This window comes from Garra rufa, chromosome 15 (genome assembly GCF_049309525.1).
Source record: "Garra rufa chromosome 15, GarRuf1.0, whole genome shotgun sequence".
Classification (NCBI taxonomy): Eukaryota; Metazoa; Chordata; class Actinopteri; order Cypriniformes; family Cyprinidae; genus Garra; species Garra rufa.
This window is the reverse complement of record NC_133375.1, coordinates 36,611,515-36,629,554: the sequence shown is the minus strand read 5'-3', so window position 1 is coordinate 36,629,554 and position 18,040 is coordinate 36,611,515. Positions and strand designations below refer to the sequence as shown.

At 30.9% G+C, this 18,040-nt stretch overlaps 1 protein-coding gene across 1 annotated transcript in view; it reads left to right on the top strand.

Annotated features, from left to right (window-relative positions):
- The first annotated feature begins 3,412 nt into the window (after window positions 1-3,412).
- Window positions 3,413-18,040, top strand: part of LOC141287742 (B-cell receptor-associated protein 31-like) — a 20,346-nt gene continuing 5,718 nt past the window's right edge. The window contains exons 1-5 of the mRNA XM_073819876.1: window positions 3,413-3,537; window positions 4,366-4,466; window positions 5,631-5,731; window positions 7,208-7,352; window positions 13,450-13,620. Of these exons, the coding sequence (XP_073675977.1) occupies window positions 4,375-4,466; window positions 5,631-5,731; window positions 7,208-7,352; window positions 13,450-13,620 (509 nt within the window). The 5' untranslated portion in view covers window positions 3,413-3,537; window positions 4,366-4,374. The remainder of the gene's footprint in view (window positions 3,538-4,365; window positions 4,467-5,630; window positions 5,732-7,207; window positions 7,353-13,449; window positions 13,621-18,040) is intronic.

The following is an 18,040-nucleotide window of genomic DNA, read 5'->3' as shown; positions in this document are numbered from 1 at the left end:
CAAACATGAAAAGCTGTTTTTCAGGGCACATGCTGACATCAAAAATGCAACTAGGTTTTCGGGTTATCAGAGGTGATTTTGCGCAAAGCTTGCATGAAGATACTAACAACTAACTGACCTCTTGTACCTTTTAATAAAATAAACTGCATGGCCAGACGTATGAGGAAACTTTAACACCACACCCACATGCTTGTTGGACTTTTATTTCCGTAAACATTGATTAGGGAGTCAATCTTCCCTAAAAGCCCCCTCCTTTCTGAGAAGGCCTTAAACTAAAGCTGGAACAAATATCATCTTGGTGGACTTGCATAAGGGACAAAACTGATCATTTAAAGGAATAGTTCAGCCCAAAATTTTAATTTGTTGAAAATGTACTTACCCAAGATGTAGATGAGTTTGTTTCTTCGTGGAAACAGATTTGCAGAAATGTAGCATTATATCACTTGCTCAGCAATGGATCCTTTGTAGTGAATGGGTGCCGTCAGAATGAGAGTCCACAAGTAAACTTCAGTCCATCAATTAATATATTTTGAGGTGAAAAGCTGCGTGTTTGTAAGAAATTATTTGTGTATTATTATATTTTTATTTGTACTGTAATTCTGACGGTACCCATTACTTGCATCTGTTAATGATGGGTTTAGTTTAAATAGCTAAATCTACAGTACTTTCAGGCACGCATTGTGTAAAAATGCAAGAAAAACTCAGATGTACGTTTCCCAGTGAGCAATGTGAGATTGCTGGGTACGTTTTACATATTTTCCTCTGTGTATAATATTCAAGAATGCATTGACTAAGCATAGACACAATGTGAGCTATATATAACACTAAATTGCATATGTTCTTGCTTTGTTTCTGTACAATTAATGTGTTGTTTCTCTCTCTTCTGTTACTTTTAGTCCCAAGGCTCCAGGAAAGAAGAAAGGAAATTGAAGAAACATGATAAATGAGAAAAGATGATGAGAACATGTTGTGCCCCTCAGGTCCTACACTCCTGCCCTGTTTCCAAAGGAAAAGATGAGGGTTGTATTTCAAGTGCCTTATTATGCTCACAATATTAAACTTGGTTATGAAAGATGGGACGTCTAAACTAAACTGTGCTGACTTGCTTTATGGAACCTCATATTTATGCTGATACCTCACTATTGTTATGCATCTGATATTGCGGTCGACTGAAATTATAATACTAATGTAAACAGATGTTGTGTTTTGTATGCTGGAACTGGAAAATCCTCATCATACTTGGAATTCAAAAGGTGCTGCCTTATAATCAAATCATTTCTTAGTATAGTATTTTTTACTAAATATGTGTTTTGCCATACTGTGTGTTCAATAATGCTTTTTGTAATAGTGCCTTGAGCTTTTTGTAGTGCCTTATACATTTCAACTGCTTTATGTGTGACAGAGTTATCACATACACTACCAGTCAAAAGTTTTTGAACAGTAAGATTTTTAATGTTTTTTAAAAAATTCTCTTCTGCTCACCAAGCCTGCATTTTTTAATCCGAAATACAACAAAATGAGTAATATTGTGAAATAGCTGCTTTCTATTTGAATATATTTTAAAATGTAATTTATTCCTGTGATCAAAGCTAAATAAATAAAAATAAATAAAAGCATCGTTACTCCAGTCTTTAGTGTTGTATGATCCTTCAAAAATCATTCTAATATGCTGATTTGCTGTTCAAGAAACAAGGCTGCTTTAAATTGACCAAAAGTGATGATGAAGACATTTCTAATCTTACAAAAGATTTCTATTTCAGATAAATGCTGTTCTTCTGAACTTTCTATTCATCAAAGGAACCTAAAAAAAATCTACTCAGCTGTTTTCAACATAATAATAATAATATTTTTTTTTTGAGCAGCAAATCAGAACATTAGAATTAATTTTTAAGGATCATGTGACTTGAGTAATGATTCTAAAAATCGCTTTGAAATCACAGCAAAAAATTATATTTTAAAATATATTCAAATAGAAAACAGTTTTTTAAATAGTAAAATATTAAAATTTTTTGTTTTTGCTGTACTTCGGATCAAATAAACGCATACTTGGTGAGCAGAAGATACTTCTGGTAGTGTGTACATATAAAAATCCAGCAAACTTTAAATTCTCCAAAGTGCACGTTCAGAGTTAAGATCTATTTTTATGTTATATATATCAATAAACCTTAATCCACCTCTTTAGATTACAAAAACTGCATTTCTGACCTAAACGCATTGTAAATGCATAGTCACTGTGTTCTTTTTGTACGAGTTTTGTTTAAATATATCAATATTTTTGCTGGCTGAGCAGCAGTAAAATGTGAAAAGCAGTGTAAATTTGATGTGAATTAACCCTCAGACCATCCAAGATGTGAATTTGTTTCTTCAGCAGAACAGATTTGGAAAAATGTAGCATTACATCTCTTGCTCAGCATCCTCTGGAGTGAATGGGTGCCGTCAGAATGAGAGTCCAAACAGCTGATAAAAACATCACAGTAATCCACACCACTCCAGTCCATCTTTTATGTCTTGTGAAATAAAAAGCTGTGTTTGTAAGAAAGAAATTTGTCATATTTAGAACTGGTTTAGACTGTTTTTGCTTGTAAAAACTGATTCCTGATTAAGTCGAGATTATTTTTTTACTGTAGAAAGCAATATTGTGTATTGTGTATCGTGTACCTGTATTGTTTCTGTCAAATACGCAGACATTAATTGATGGACTGGAGTCTTTATTAGAATTATTGTTTAAATATATCAATATTTTTGCTGGCTGAGCAGCAGTAAAATGTGAAAAGCAGTGGGCTCTTGAACATATAATTGCCGTACCATTTCACTATTTAAGTGAGCTGATCTAAAACAAATCTAAATGTTTAATCTTTTCAGAAGATTAATAATTGTTATGGTTGTGTTTGGAATAAACATTGTTTTGAATGTGATTTGCCTTGTCAATGTTATTTCAAAATTTTCAATGATGATTTTATTTCACATGATATGTAACCCTGGAACACAAAACCAGTCAAAAGGGTCAATTTTTTGAAATTGAGATTTATACATCTGAATAAATAAACAAGCTTGAATAAATAAGCTTTCCATTTATATACCGTTTGTAGAAAATCTGGAATCTGAGGGTGCAAAATATTAAAATATTGAGAAAATCGCCTTTAAATGAAGTTCTTAGCAATGCACATTACTAATCAAAAATCAAGTTTTGATATGTTTACGGTAGGAAATTTACAAAATATCTTCATGGAACATGATCTTTACTTAATATCCTAATGATTTCTAGCATAAAAGAAAAATCGATCATTTGGAAATTTGCAATGTATTTTTGGCTAAGACTGGTTTTGTGGTCCAGGGTCATTTAATTTTGATTTTATTAAACAGGGACTTTTACGCTAGAATTTCCAGGCTCCGACGCGGGAAGTTGTCATGTGTTAGAATGAGTTGGCACACATACCGGAAGTAGATTAATGTGAAGTGTGTACAGGGTGCAGCAGAAGTTTTGACACATTCCTGCAGGCCTTTCTGTGAATATTTCTGCATTTAACTTCAAATTCAGTAAGTTCTAATACAGCTGTTTATTCAATTACACTTCAGTTATAAACAGAGCTCTTATGAATGCGGTAACTGTACGCGTACCTTAAATAACAAAGCGAATTTTTACATATGTTGTGCTGTTCTGACAGAGACACGTTTATGTATGTGGGTTTGTTTACATATGTGTTCCCATTATTCACACGTATATTTACACATATACATATCCATTATCACCTAGTAGTTTAAAGTCGTATTTTGGTCAGTCTAAACAGATGTATTTGACGCAATACATTTGTAATTCATTCATTCGTTTGTTATATTTGATAAGAGCTATCAACAAATGTTTATTCCTTTCCGGATAATCTAACATTTAGGTGTTAAATCATTACTTCCTGTCTTTAATTTTTAATCTATTGTGATTTATTTAATAAATACACCTGCTCTTGCTAAGAGAGCGAACTTGCTCTCTGTGAGCTGCTTTTGACACGTTGTAGTGATAATTCACTACAAAACCAAGTAGTTTCTCTTTGTATTTGGCATGAATTGCTTATTGAACGTCTCATAATTTCTAAAGGCCTCAGAGATGATTTCATCTTGTGGCTGTTCTGTAGCAGACATAAGATGGTGCTATTGTATCAGTTTAGATTTTGCTTAGCATCACCAGAGTACTTGAGTGTCTGCATTTCTTACATGGTAATAAATGAAAGAAACAAGTCTGGTTTGCCCCTGGGCTTCAGTATATTTTTCCAAACCTTCTGTATGTCACATTTAATGCTTACAGGGTTTGGTTAGTGATGTGCATGTAATCGTGAAGCTAATAATTTCTTATATGTTTTCATTTACTTACAGGTAGCCGTCATGAGTCTTCAATGGACGGCTGTGGCTACGTTTCTGTATGCCGAGGTGTTTCTGGTACTACTGTTATGTGTCCCCTTCATCTCCCCCAAACGGTGAGTTTCAGATGGTGTTGACACCCGTTCATACAAAAATGTAAATTTGCTGAAAATTAACCCTCAGGCCATCCAAGATGTAGATGAATTTGTTTCTTCAGCAGAACAGATTTGGAAAAATTTAGCATTACATCTCTTGCTCAGCAATGGATCCTCTGGAGTGAATGGGTGCCGTCAGAATGAGAGTCCAAACAGCCGATAAAAACATCACAAGTAATCCACACCACTCCAGTCCATCTTTTATATATTGTGAAATGAAAAGCTGTATTTGTAAGAAAGAAATGTGTCATATTTCCGACATATATTTGTAGTTTGGACTGTTTTTGCTTGTAAACATTGCTTTTTCATTGTAGAAAGCGATGTTTTGTATGGAGGACTCTATTGTTTCTGTCAAACACACAGATATAAATTGATGGACTGGAGTCATGATTACTTCTGGATTATTGTGATGTTTTTATCAGATGTTTGATAATTTGATACATTTCTCCAGATCTGTTCCAATGACGAAACAACATCATCTACATCTCTGATGGCCTGAGAATCTGAGGTTCACGTTATCTTATCGTAGTAATCTTAATCATTTCTGATAATCATAAGGTTGTGAAATTTCACTTCTGATCCATTTTATTGGCTCACACTAGTTGTCTTCAACTTAGTCTCTTTCCAGGAAATATCCCGGAGTGTTGCCAGGACTGAAATCTGTCCATTTGTGGCGAAATATTGTTGATGTGTAAAAGTCCTAAAACATGACTCACTCTGATTATTTAGTTTAGTTGAGCTGTGTTGGATGTTTTGATTCCAGCACTACCAGGATAATTTGATTCTGTTCAGCGATTTTATTCCGCGAAGAGATTTCGAATAGAGGTCTTGTGAGGGATTAATTTCTTAATTTGAGAGCATTCACATGACCTTCCAGTCAGTTTAAAGGCTGCAAGGTTGGGACACTTGGTAAACAGCATTTTCTTAGAATCACACAGAAACACTTTGAGAATTGGACTCCTTAAAAACCCTTCTCAAAGACATCTGTATGTGCTTCTTTTTTTTGTTTGTTGGTAAAATGTAAACTTTCATGTTCTATGGACTTCTTGAGAAAGATTACTGTTATCTTATGTGCTCTTTTGCCCTTTGTTTATTAAGGTGTTATCTTTGTTATTGTCTTTGTAGATGGAGCAGAATTTTCAAATCTAGGCTGGTCGCTTTGATCACAACGTATGGAAACACTGCCTTTATCGTCATCATTTGTATTCTTGTCTTTCTGCTCGTCGGTGAGTTTGAAAACACCTCACTGCATTCTTCTCATCAGTTTAGTTCACTCATAACTTTCTGCATAAATCTACATACACCAACAAATGGAAGATAAGTCAGTATGATGTTGAGGACGATGTGTCATTATAAAAAGTTGCAAAAGCATGTCATTCAGATTGCTGTATTGATGTCATAATGTACTCATAAGCATATGACTGCCTAAATTTACATACTAACACTTTAGTATTCACCAACCTGGCAGGGGTATAAAAAGTAAATTCTACTACTATACTACTGTTCAAAAATTGGGTTCAGAAAATTCACATTTACATTACAGGAATAAATTTCATTTTCAAATATATTAAAATAGAAAACAGTTCTTATAAAGTGTAAGTATATTTCACAAAATTACAGTTTTTCCTGTATTTTTTGATTAGATAAATGAAGCTTTGCTGCACATAAGATGCTTATTTAAAAAAACATTAATTTACAAAACATTCATTAAAATAAAATGCTCAAAGTGTAGAATATGACCTTATTTAAGGTAAAAAAGAAAGAGAAATTAAACTAAATATGTTACACTACACTACAAAAGTCTTTGAACAGTAAGATTTTTAATGTTTTTAGTCTCTTCTGCTCACCAAGCCTGCATTTATTTGATTCAAAGTACAGCAAAAAGTCAAATTTAGAAATATTTTTGCCATTTAAAAAAACTGCTTTCTATTTGAATATATTTTAAAATGTCATATTTGTGTGATCAAAGCTAAATTTTCAGCATCATTGCTCCAGTCTTCAGTGTCACATGATCCTTCAGAAATCATTCTGATATGCTGATTTGTTCTTCACGATTTTTTTTAAATGATCAATATTAAAAACAGTTGATTACATTTTTGCAGCATTCTTTTTTATAGAAATGAATAATTATATTTAGCAAGCATGCTTTAAGTTGATCAAAAGTGATGATAAAACATTTATAATGTTAAAAAAGATTTCTATTTCAGATAAATGCTGTTCTTCTGAACTTTCTATTCATCAGAGAAACTTGAAAAAAATCTACTCGGCTGTTCTCAACATATTAATCAGAATATTAGAATGATTTCTGAAGGATCATGTGACTGGAGTAATGATGCAAAAAAGTTCTGCTTTGAAATCAAAAGAATAAATTACATTTTACAATATATTCAAATAAAAATCTTTTTTAAATAGTAAAATATTATAAAATTGTACTCTTTTTGCTTTACTTTGGATTAAATAAATGCAGGCTTGGTGAGTAGAAGAGACTTCTTTAAAAAAACATTAAAAATCATACTTTTTGACAATTACACATTTTGACTGAATGCAATAATGAAATCTGCAAGTAAAACCATATTTAACTGTTATTACATTCATTTCAACAGCCCTCCAAACATTTAAGTTCTCGTCATAAGTTTTGCTTTGCTTGATCTAGATTTATGAATGAAAAATGGAAAGTAACGTTTTTATTTCTGCCTCTACAGATGCATTTAGAGAAGTGAGAAAATACAGTGTGACAGAGAAAGTGGATCTGAGCAACAATCCCGTGGCCATTGAGCACATCCACATGAAGCTCTTCAGAGCCCAGAGGAACGAATACATCGCTGGCTTTGCACTGCTCCTGTGTCTGTGAGTTTTTTCCCCCTATGTCACTCTCATTTTCTATGCCAGGTCTCTCTCATTTCTGCATTTTGCCCACCTCAACAAGTCATTTTGGCATTGGAGCTTTGGCACCGTTTTTTCGAACCCGATCAGTTGCACGACACGGTTTGATTTCAGTTTAGTTGATTGCTCCCAGCAGATTTTCTGGACCAAGCTTGTAAACAGAACTTCACCCGGACACTCATAACAAGGTCTTCAGGTTCTCCATGCTCTGTTTCTGAGGAGTGTATTTATAAGAAGATGCACAAGTTTCATTGTAACCATGTGTTATATGCCAGTACCCACTAAAATTACCAGCCAAATAACTTCTTTACTTATTGCTTGCAGAGTGTAAATTTAGTACCCCTGGTAAACAACTACTAAGGTTGTTTTTACTAGTTTTTTTCCTCAACTTACATAACACTTCTCAACTGTCACTGGAGCCTGTTACAGCTCAGTGCTGCAGACCTCATTTGTCAGTCAAATCAGACCGCCCGCCCACTCAAGGATATTCAGGACAGATAGATTATTTGTCATAACTAAGAATTTTTATCAGTGATGTTTAGTTAAAATATTATCAGAGTCACTGATATGATATATGAAATGACAGAGGGTACTGTTCATGTTATGATAAGGGGACCTACAAATAGTAAAATCTGGCATATGACAATAAATAATCTAGACTTTACAATTTTTTTAAATATGCAAATTTGTTACCACCTTATAGTATGCAAATGTGTGCAAAGTTATGTAGAAGGCTCAGAAGACTTTTATTTTGAAATGATTCACAACTAGGTGATAGGTAATACAGGGATGAGTCAGAAAACCCAGAAACTTCCTTCATCACAAATTCAATGATTTTATGTGTGACCCTTGACCACAAATCCAGTTACGGGTCAATTTTTTAAAATAAAATTTATACACATCATCTAAAAGTAATAAATACATAATAAATGTAAAAAAAAAAAATCTCGAATCTAAGGGTGCAAAAAAAAAAAAATCAAAGTACTGAAAAAAATTAAATTTTGATATATTTACGGTGGAAAATTTACAAAATATCTTAATGGAACATGATCTTTTTTGGCATAAAAGAAAAATCAATAATTTTGACCCATACAATGTATTTTGGCTATTGCTACAAATATACCTGTGCTACTTAAGACTACTTTTGTGGTCCAGGGTCACACGCATATATGTATTTTATTACGTGGCATAAAATGTAAGAAATAAAAAATCTGTAATATCCCACTCATGATTTTTTTTTTAGGGCAATTGCTAACAAATAGGACTACAGAGGTTGTCAGGGACATTAAATGCCATCAAAACCACCCGCTTTTAGTCTTGCAAACTATTTGTACTTTTTTTTTTTTCAAAGGGTAACCAGGGTGATGCAATAATTAGACCCTTTTATTTTATTAAAATGTTTAATTGAATACTTTGTGCATTTAAATGCATTGTTTTTAGATGAACGATAATAAAATGCCACCAAAACAGCAAGTTCTACGTAAAATTTGAAATGAGATTAACTGTTATCACTAGTTATTATGATTAACTGTTTTTGCTCAATGCAAAACGTCAGTCACAGTGGCTATTGAGAGAGCCAAAGTGATATAAAACCACACAATTTTAACATTTATATACATTCATGAATTTTATTTTGTATTTTTTATCAGACTATGGTTAAATGCACCAAAAATCATTATTTAAGGCTGTAGTTCCTCTCCTTAAGTTTGGGCCTGCTTTATTTATTTTTCCACACTGAAATTGAAAATTCATTTAAAGGGATAATTCACCCAAAAATGACAATTCTATCATTAATTTCTGACCCTCATGTCGCTCTAATCCAGTAAAACCTTTGTTCATCTTCGGAGTTAAGTTATATTTTGGATGAAATCCAAAAGCTTTCTGACCCTGCATAGACAGCAATGCAACTAAAACATTCAAAGCCCAGAAAGGTAGTAAGGACATCATTAAAATATTCCATTGACATTAGTGGTTCAACCGTAATTTTATGAAGCTACAAGGACACTTTTTGTGTGCAAAGAAAACAAAAAGAAACTCTTCAGCAAACTCTTCCCTGTCAGTCTGGACTATTTTAATGATGTCTTTACTTTTCACAAGTTGCTGTCTATGCAAGGTCAGAAAACTCTCAAATTTAATCAAAAATATCTCAATTTTTGTTTTGAAGATGAACGAAGGTCTTACAGCTTTGGAACGACATGATGGTTAGCAATTAATGACAGAATTTTCGTTTTTGGGTAAACTATTTCTTTTAATGTTCTGTTTTTTATAAATCAATTACCTGTCATGCAAGTTATCTTTCTAATTTCTCTAGCACAGATTTATCTTGCGTCCCCACCTTATTGGACACAGTGTCTTTATTTATAGTCATGAAAGGTGAATGAGTTGTGTACGTGTGCGGCAGACAGAGAGCAGAATATGTCGTTACATTACAGTAGACATGGAAAGAATCTTATGTTGAGCCGGTTGGGGGTCCCCCACAATGTTTCCATTCACAAACCTCATCCACGGGTACTTAACGTCCCTTGTCGCCATTGGCCGGCTCGTTGTTGTGCTCTATACGTAACATGTGAGAGTCTCCCAGCTCTGCATAGTTTTTCCTTACAGGGGTTTCACCATATTTTCTCTGAATGGCAGGTTATTTATATCCTGCCGGATGACTACTACATCCATTAGCGATAGTACTTCCCTTGACTGCCGGGTATGAGTGTCGTTTTCGTAATCACACGGACAGCTGCAGGACATGTGATCAAGCAACTGGTGATGGGTATTATATTTAGCCTGTGTTCATGGCATTCTCACTGACCAAAAGGCCATGACTCTTGTTACAAAATGGACCTCTTCCACCTTGCCAGCAAACGCACAGATGCCACAAAGGTGACTGAAGCAGCACATGACGGTTTGACATGTGCTACAGGCGTGTTAGCAGGCAGGAGCTGTGTGGGCATTTGCAATGTGTAGTGGAAATGGCTGTTCAGTGATTAATGCAAGACAATGGCAAACGTTGCAAAAATAACTTTTTTTGAGAATATATATTGAATCAAGTCTGTTTGTCTTAGTACACTGGCGCCTGACAGTTTAGTTAGATTTATGCTTAAAATAAAACAAAAGTTGTTAGTAAAGTAAGAAAAATACATTAAACTGCAGATATATTCTCAGATGTTTTTTTATAGTGAATGAATCTTTTATGGACATTTGGAACTTTTATTTACGCTTTTCAATATTTTATACACATGCATCTGATAATATAGTTATTTTGCTTTATTGTTTTCCTTTTCCTTCTCTGGCTTTATTGATTCTGATATTTTCAGCGTATAACCAGTTGACATCACTGGAAAAACTGTAATCTGCAATCTAAGCCTAAATATGAAATATGAAGTATTGATGACACACTTTTTTTAATTGCAAAATAATCTTTTTTTTTAATCTATATCAAGATCAAGTCATATTTCAATGTGTTTCTTTGTTTTATTTAAAATATAGACTTTTTATAAATTGAAGTATTTATACATGATTAGAGCAATATTTTAATTTAATTTATGATTCTAATGAATATACACTACTAGTCGAAAGTTTTTGGATAGTAAGATTTTTAATGTTTTTTAAAAAAGTCCCTTGCATTTATTTGATCCAAAATACAGCAAAAGCAGTAATGTGAAATATTTTCACAATTTAAAATTATTTGAATGTATTTTAAAATGTAATTTATTCCTGTGATCAAATTAATACATTTTTGGAGTAGGATGCTTTAAATTGATTTAAAGTGATAATAAAGACATAATAAAGACATTTATAATGTTATGTAAGATTTCTATTTCAGCCAAATGCTGTTCTTCTGAACTTTCTATTTATCAAAGAAACTGGAAAAAAATCTACTGAGCTGTTTTCAACATAATAATAATAATAATAATAATAATAATAATAATAATACATGTTTTTAGCAGCAAATCAGAATATAAGAATGATTTCTGAAGGACCATGGAGTAATGGACTGGAGTAATGATACAAAAATTTAGCTTTGATCACAGGAATAAATTACATTTTAAAATACATTACATTAAAATCAAAAGGAGATATTTAAAATAGTAAAAATATTTTACTACAAATTTCTTTTTACTGTTTTTGCTGTACTTTGGATCAAATAAATGCAGGCTTGGTGAGCTTGGTGACTTCTTTAAAAAACATTAAAAATCTTTCTGTCCAAAATCTTTTGACTTACTTCATTATTGTTTGGTTTTTATTTGAGGTACCATATCTGTACTGTATAAGCACTTGAACCAAGAGAAAATGACTTGTCTCATATTTGGCAAATTTAAAGTTCAATATAGGGTAAAGTTCTAATGTGGGTCACCTCAGACCACCTTTGTTACCTCATACAGAGCATTTGACCAAAATGTGGGCCTCTCCTGCATTTATTCAAGTTGTGGCTGTCTATGGGTGAAACCATCTGCATTTTGGTCACAACAGGCTTTAATGCAACCTTGAACCCTTTTGACACATGCGGACACTGACATGAAGGTGATGCAAGCCGCCTTTAGCCTAGCATTCGTGCTCACAGTTCAGATGTCCTCAGCCTGTGTGTCTCAGCTCATCTGGCTTTAAGAAATTGTAGAAGACTGATCGTGTTAAATGAGGAGAATATATCAAAGCTATACGTTGGCTTTAGGCTGGTGAAAACCATGTGATATTTGCTTATGGTCGAGCGGTAGTTACTCATTTGTTTATGCTGATTTTTGTCGTGCTGTCTTCCGTTGGTGAATAATGCACACAGTGTTTCTTCGAAGTGATATGCATGCTTTTGGAGTGATGCTACGTAACCCAATCTAAGATCATTTACAGAGATGATATTTCTGCTGTCCAATTTAGAAATATCATACAAGTGTGTATTCTCGTATTTGGCTTCCCCATTTACAGATTTGCATGTAAGAATGAACATATGTTATTCAAATAAAGATATGTGTGCCAAAGTGTTCATACTCTGAATTTCATGATATACACTACCAGTCAAAAGTTTTTGGACAGTAAGATTTTTAATGTTTTGTAAAGAGATCTCTTCTGCTCACCAGGCCTGCATTTATTTGATCCAAAGTTCTATTTTGAATATATTTTAAAATGTAATTTATTCCTGTGATTTAAAATTTTAGCATTATTATTATTATTATTATTATTATTATTATTATTATTATTATTATTATTGTTGAAAACAGCCGAGTAGATTTTTTTTAGGTTTCTTTGAAATCTTTTATAACATTATAAATGTCTTTATCATTACTTTGCTCAATTTAAAGCATAATTTTTTTTTTTCAAAAATATGGAACAAATCTGTAATAATGTGTAAAATATTACTTTTTATTGTCAATGTAGGATGCAGTTGTGCTGCTTAATTTTTTATTTTTTTGCAATCTGTTATAAAGATTCTTTAATGAACAAAAAGGTAAAAAGAACTGCATATATTTAAAAAAGAAATTAATACTTTTATTCAGCAAGGATGCATTAAATTGGTAATAGATAGTGAATATTTATATTGTTAGAAAATATATCTATTTTGAATAAATGCTGTTCTTTTAAATCTTTTATTAAAAAAAAAAAAAAAAAATTTATTTAAAATTATCTTTTATATACTCCAGATAGATAAAACTGAGCCTTATGACCCTTATGGTTTTGTGCTCCAGGGTCAAATATGACATTCTTGTTTCTATATATGGGCCATATCTGCTATTTCTCCCTCTTGTTTTGTCCAAAAGGTGAAAATTGTAGAAAAGTAACAGCACGTCTCCTCAACAAACCACTAGATTTGAGGAATCATTCATGTCTTGTGCACAAGCTTTTGAGACGAGTTACACAATGAAGTTCAGTGTTTAGATTTAGGGGTTTGTTCAAATAACAGTAACAGAGATTGTTTGCAAGCACCACTGATTATGCCAAAACCTGTGTCCGTGCAATGCAGAATCACAATCTAGGCTGCTGCGGTGAGCCGTAACGATCAGATACACACTGTTCACTGTTGACTGTTTACTAAATGCACTTGTGTCTGATGAGTTAATGTTGTTTTTTTCTCCTCCAGGCTGTTGAGACGTCTGGCCACACTGCTGTCTCAGCAGGCTACATTGATGGCCTCTAATGAAGCCTTTAAAAAGCAAGCAGAGGGAGCAAATGATGCCGCAAAGAAGTACATGGAAGAAAATGAGAAACTGCAGGAGGTGAGAGAGTCGTGCATGAAAATGCCAGTCTACAAGTAAAGCTTTCTCATGACCCTCAAGGCTTCCAAGGAGGGGTAACTTTTACTTGGTACCTGGTTAATGACCAGTGCTGTAACTGCAGGATGTGTGGGTGGGGCAGTTGCTTATAAATATGCTGTACTTAGAAACTGTTCAGTTAAAAATGAATATTGTGTCATTGTTTGCTCACCCTCATGTGATTGCAAATGGCTACAAATGACACAAAAGAGGACCTAAGAGTGACCTAATTCAAATCAGTATTGAAAGAATTGTAAGAAAAGATGATTTATTCTTAAATGATTGCTAACATGTTTGTGATTTTACATTCCACATGCACTTCATTAGTAATGGTTTAACATCACATGTTTTCATTAGTCATTCTGGTTTGGTACATGTTCTACATCTCTCAGTTCTCAGAAACATTGTCCATCATTTTCATAGTGCTGCAGACTTTGCATTTCACCTCTAGAGGGCAGAGTTGTACATTATGTCAAGAAATAGGTCTAGACTTTGCAGACTATGTGGAGGTGTACAAAAGTAACACTGGATACTCGCCTAGTGTTACTTGACATGTTGCATAACTGGACAGGTGCTTAATGACTTTTTTTGTGGTAAGAAATATATTTGGCTAGGAAGTGGCAAAACTTTAGGGCTGTATGACCCAAAATGAAATATATGTTAATATTTAATTTCTTGGATTAGACTTTTATGTTTGGGGTTGGTAGGATTTGTTTGTTTGTTTTAATCTTTTTGAAAGTCTCTTATGCCCACCAAGGCTGCATTTATTTGATCAAAAATACAGTAAAAAGAGTAATATTGTGAAATATTATTACAAATTAAATTAATATATAATAAAATTATTACTTTTTTATTACTAGTAAAATTTTGTGTGTCTTTGATGGATAAAAGTATTTAAACAAACAAACAAACAAACAAACAAACAAATAAAAAACTTACCCCAAATATTCAAACATATGTGCATATTTGTGACAAGAATAGTTTTTATCAAATATTTGTAAATGAATAAATTTCTATTTGATCTGCATTTATTTAATCAAAAATACAGTAAAATCAGTAATATAGTGAAATATTACTACAATTTACCATAATTGCTTTCCATACTCAAACAATATTGTTACAAACAAATAAATACATAGATAAAATAAATAAAACAAAAACTGACCCCAAACAATATTTATGTATACAGATGTGCTTATTTGAGAATAGTTTTATAAAATATATTTTAATTAATAAATCTATTTGATCTTTCTTTATTTGATGAAAAATACAAAAAAGTCTTCAAAGTATTCTAATTCAAATTATTTATTTATTTATTTATTTTATTTTGAACATATGTACAAATTCTATTTGATCTCCATTCATTTAATCAAACATATATAGTAAAAGCAGTAATATTGTGAAATATTAATACAATTTAAAATGGTTACTTTCTATACTCAAACATTTTTATTATTAATAAACATTTATAATTTATAGATAAAATAAATAAAACAAAAACTGACCCCAAACAATATTTATATATACAGATGTGCATATTTATGAGAATAGATATATTTTAATTAATAAATGTCTATTTGATCTTCATTTATTTTATCAAAAATACAAAAAATACAGTAAAGACAGTAATATTATGAAATATTGCAATTTAAAATAATTACTTTCCATAGATAAGAAACTTTTTTTATTATTAATAATAAAAACAATGTAAAATCGAGTGTCCATGATGAATAAGTCTTCAAAGTGTTCGAAAATAAATAAAAATGTATTTATTTATTATTTTTAACATATGTACATATATGCATATTTATGAGATGGAAAAAAAAAAGTTTTTATAAAATATTTTTAAAAATGAATACATTTCTATCTGATCTGCATTTTTGATAAAAAAATACCGTAAAAACAGTAATATTATGAAAAACTGCAATTTAATATTCAAATTTAATTTCAATACTCAAAAAGCATTTATTAATTATAAATGTTAAACAAATTTGAAATTGAGTGTCAATAACGAATAAAAGTATTCAAAGTATTCAAAAATAAATAAAATTTTAATGGTATGTACAAAAAATATTTTAAAATAATTAATTTCTATGTGATGTGCATATTATATCAAATAGAAATTATAATATTAAAAAATATAATATTATGAATATTACAATTTTAAATAATTACTTTCCATACTCAAGAAACATAAGTTAGAGAATATAAATAGGTGTTCTAGTTAAAGTATTACATATCAAGCAGGCATTGTTGATAGCATTATAGCTAGTAGTAACTGGAACTCTATAGGTGGTGATGAGCTTTCATCATTGCACTCTTGAGACACTTAAACCCATTTGCGTCCAGTGGACTTCCAGTAAAATTCAAGGGAATTGCCAACCACTTTGTATAATTAACATCTGTTAAATAACTGACAGCAAACAAAGTAAACGGAAAGCGGAACAACAGTTCAATAGATCAGTTCCACGTTGACAGGCCTTTTCACAAAAGCAGTGAAAGGAGAAAGTACTGAGTGCTAGTTTGTGCCCTTTTAGAGTAGAATACACATGATGACAGTCAGATGACGCGCGTCTGCTGGTGACAGCATTGACATCAGCTCATTTATGGCTGTGTGTCAATGATTAATTATTATTACAGCACTGTATGGATATTTCTCAGGCATTGTGTTTGGGGTTTGTTTTAAACCTCTGACCCTGAGTATTAATCTTCTGCTGGTAATTCAGACTTGGTTAACAGACTAATTTTAAGCTTTGTTTGGTAGATAATTTTAGTCTTGCATGATCTGTAGTTGGTTTGTAAGCATTACACATGGAAATAGATTCAAGTTGGAAAATTTCCCAGTGGCCTTCATGGTATGTTTAACATGGCATTGTTTTAGTTTGGATTTTATTCCTGTTTAATTTCTAGTTTATTTTTTCATCTTTTAATTTAATTTAATTTAATTTAATTATCTTATTATTTAATTTAATTTAATTTTAATTTAATTTTAATTTTTTTAATTTTTTTGGTTCCGAAGTAATGCGCTAACTAATGTAATTTAACTAGTATTACACTCAGCTCAGTCCAGTTATTGTTATCTAGTGGCATTTTCATATATTTAATATATGATGATGCATACAGATGAGCATTATTAATAGTATTGTTTATATCCTAAAATAGCATTTATTCATATTTCTAGCCTTTATTTTTTTATAATTCCAGTTTTCTTTTTAAATTTAATGTAAGTTTTAGTAATTTTGTTATGTGCTTTTGTCATTTTACATTTTAATTAGCTTTAATTTTTTGATTTTAGAAATTGTAGTACTTCAGCTTGAACATTATTTCCGTTCTAGCTGCCAAGACAGTATTTCTGTATTTTTTCTATATATTTTTTTTTATAGTTTTCTTCATTTTTTTCAGCTTATATAATCATTTTATTTTATTTTATTTATTCAGTTGATTTAGTTTTTTATTTCATATTTTGAGTTTTAAAGTTTTAGGGCAGTATTTCTAATTTTCTTTAATGTTTTTTTTTTTTAGTATTTCCAGTTTATTTTTTCAGCTAATATAATCATTTTATTTCATTTCATTTATTTATTTTTTATTCAGTTGATTTCTTTTTTATTTTATCTTGTGTTTTAAAGTTTTAGGGCTTCCAAAGCAATGCACTAACTAGTATAATTTACCTAGCATTACTCTTAGCAGTCTAGTTATTGTTATCTAGTGGCATTTCTCCATATTTAATGCAGATAAGCATTATTAGTAGTAGTTGTTTATATCCTAGAATAGTATTTATTAATATTTATAGCCATATTACATTATTATTTATAATTCCAGTTTTATTTTTCATTTTGGTTTAGTTTAATTTCAAGTTTTAGTAATTTATTTTATGATATGGTTTTCATTTGATTTCATTTTTTTTTATTTTTTTTTATGAGTTTTAAAGTTTTAGGGCTTCCAAAGTAATGCATTAACTAGTAGTAGTATTGTTTGTATTCTGAAATAGTATTTATTAATATTTATAGCTTTTATTTTTTATAATTCCAGTTTTCTTTTTAATTTTAAGATTTAGTAATTTTTTTTATGCACCTTTGTCAATTTAAATTCTATATAGCTTTTAATTTTTTGTTTTAATTTTAAAATGTAAGTACTTCAACTTAATTTTTTTTCTGCATCTAACAATATTTGTACATTATTATTTCAAATTTTCTTTTTAATGTATTTTTTAGTTAAAGCTTTTCTTGTGATTATTTATTAATATTTTCCTAATATTAAGATTAATAATAATTAATAATAATATTTGCATAACAATTTACAATTGTTCTTAAATGTTTTTGGACATACTATTGAATTGTGTGTCATATATATATATATATATAATATAATATATATATATATATATATATATATATATATATATATATATATATATATAAT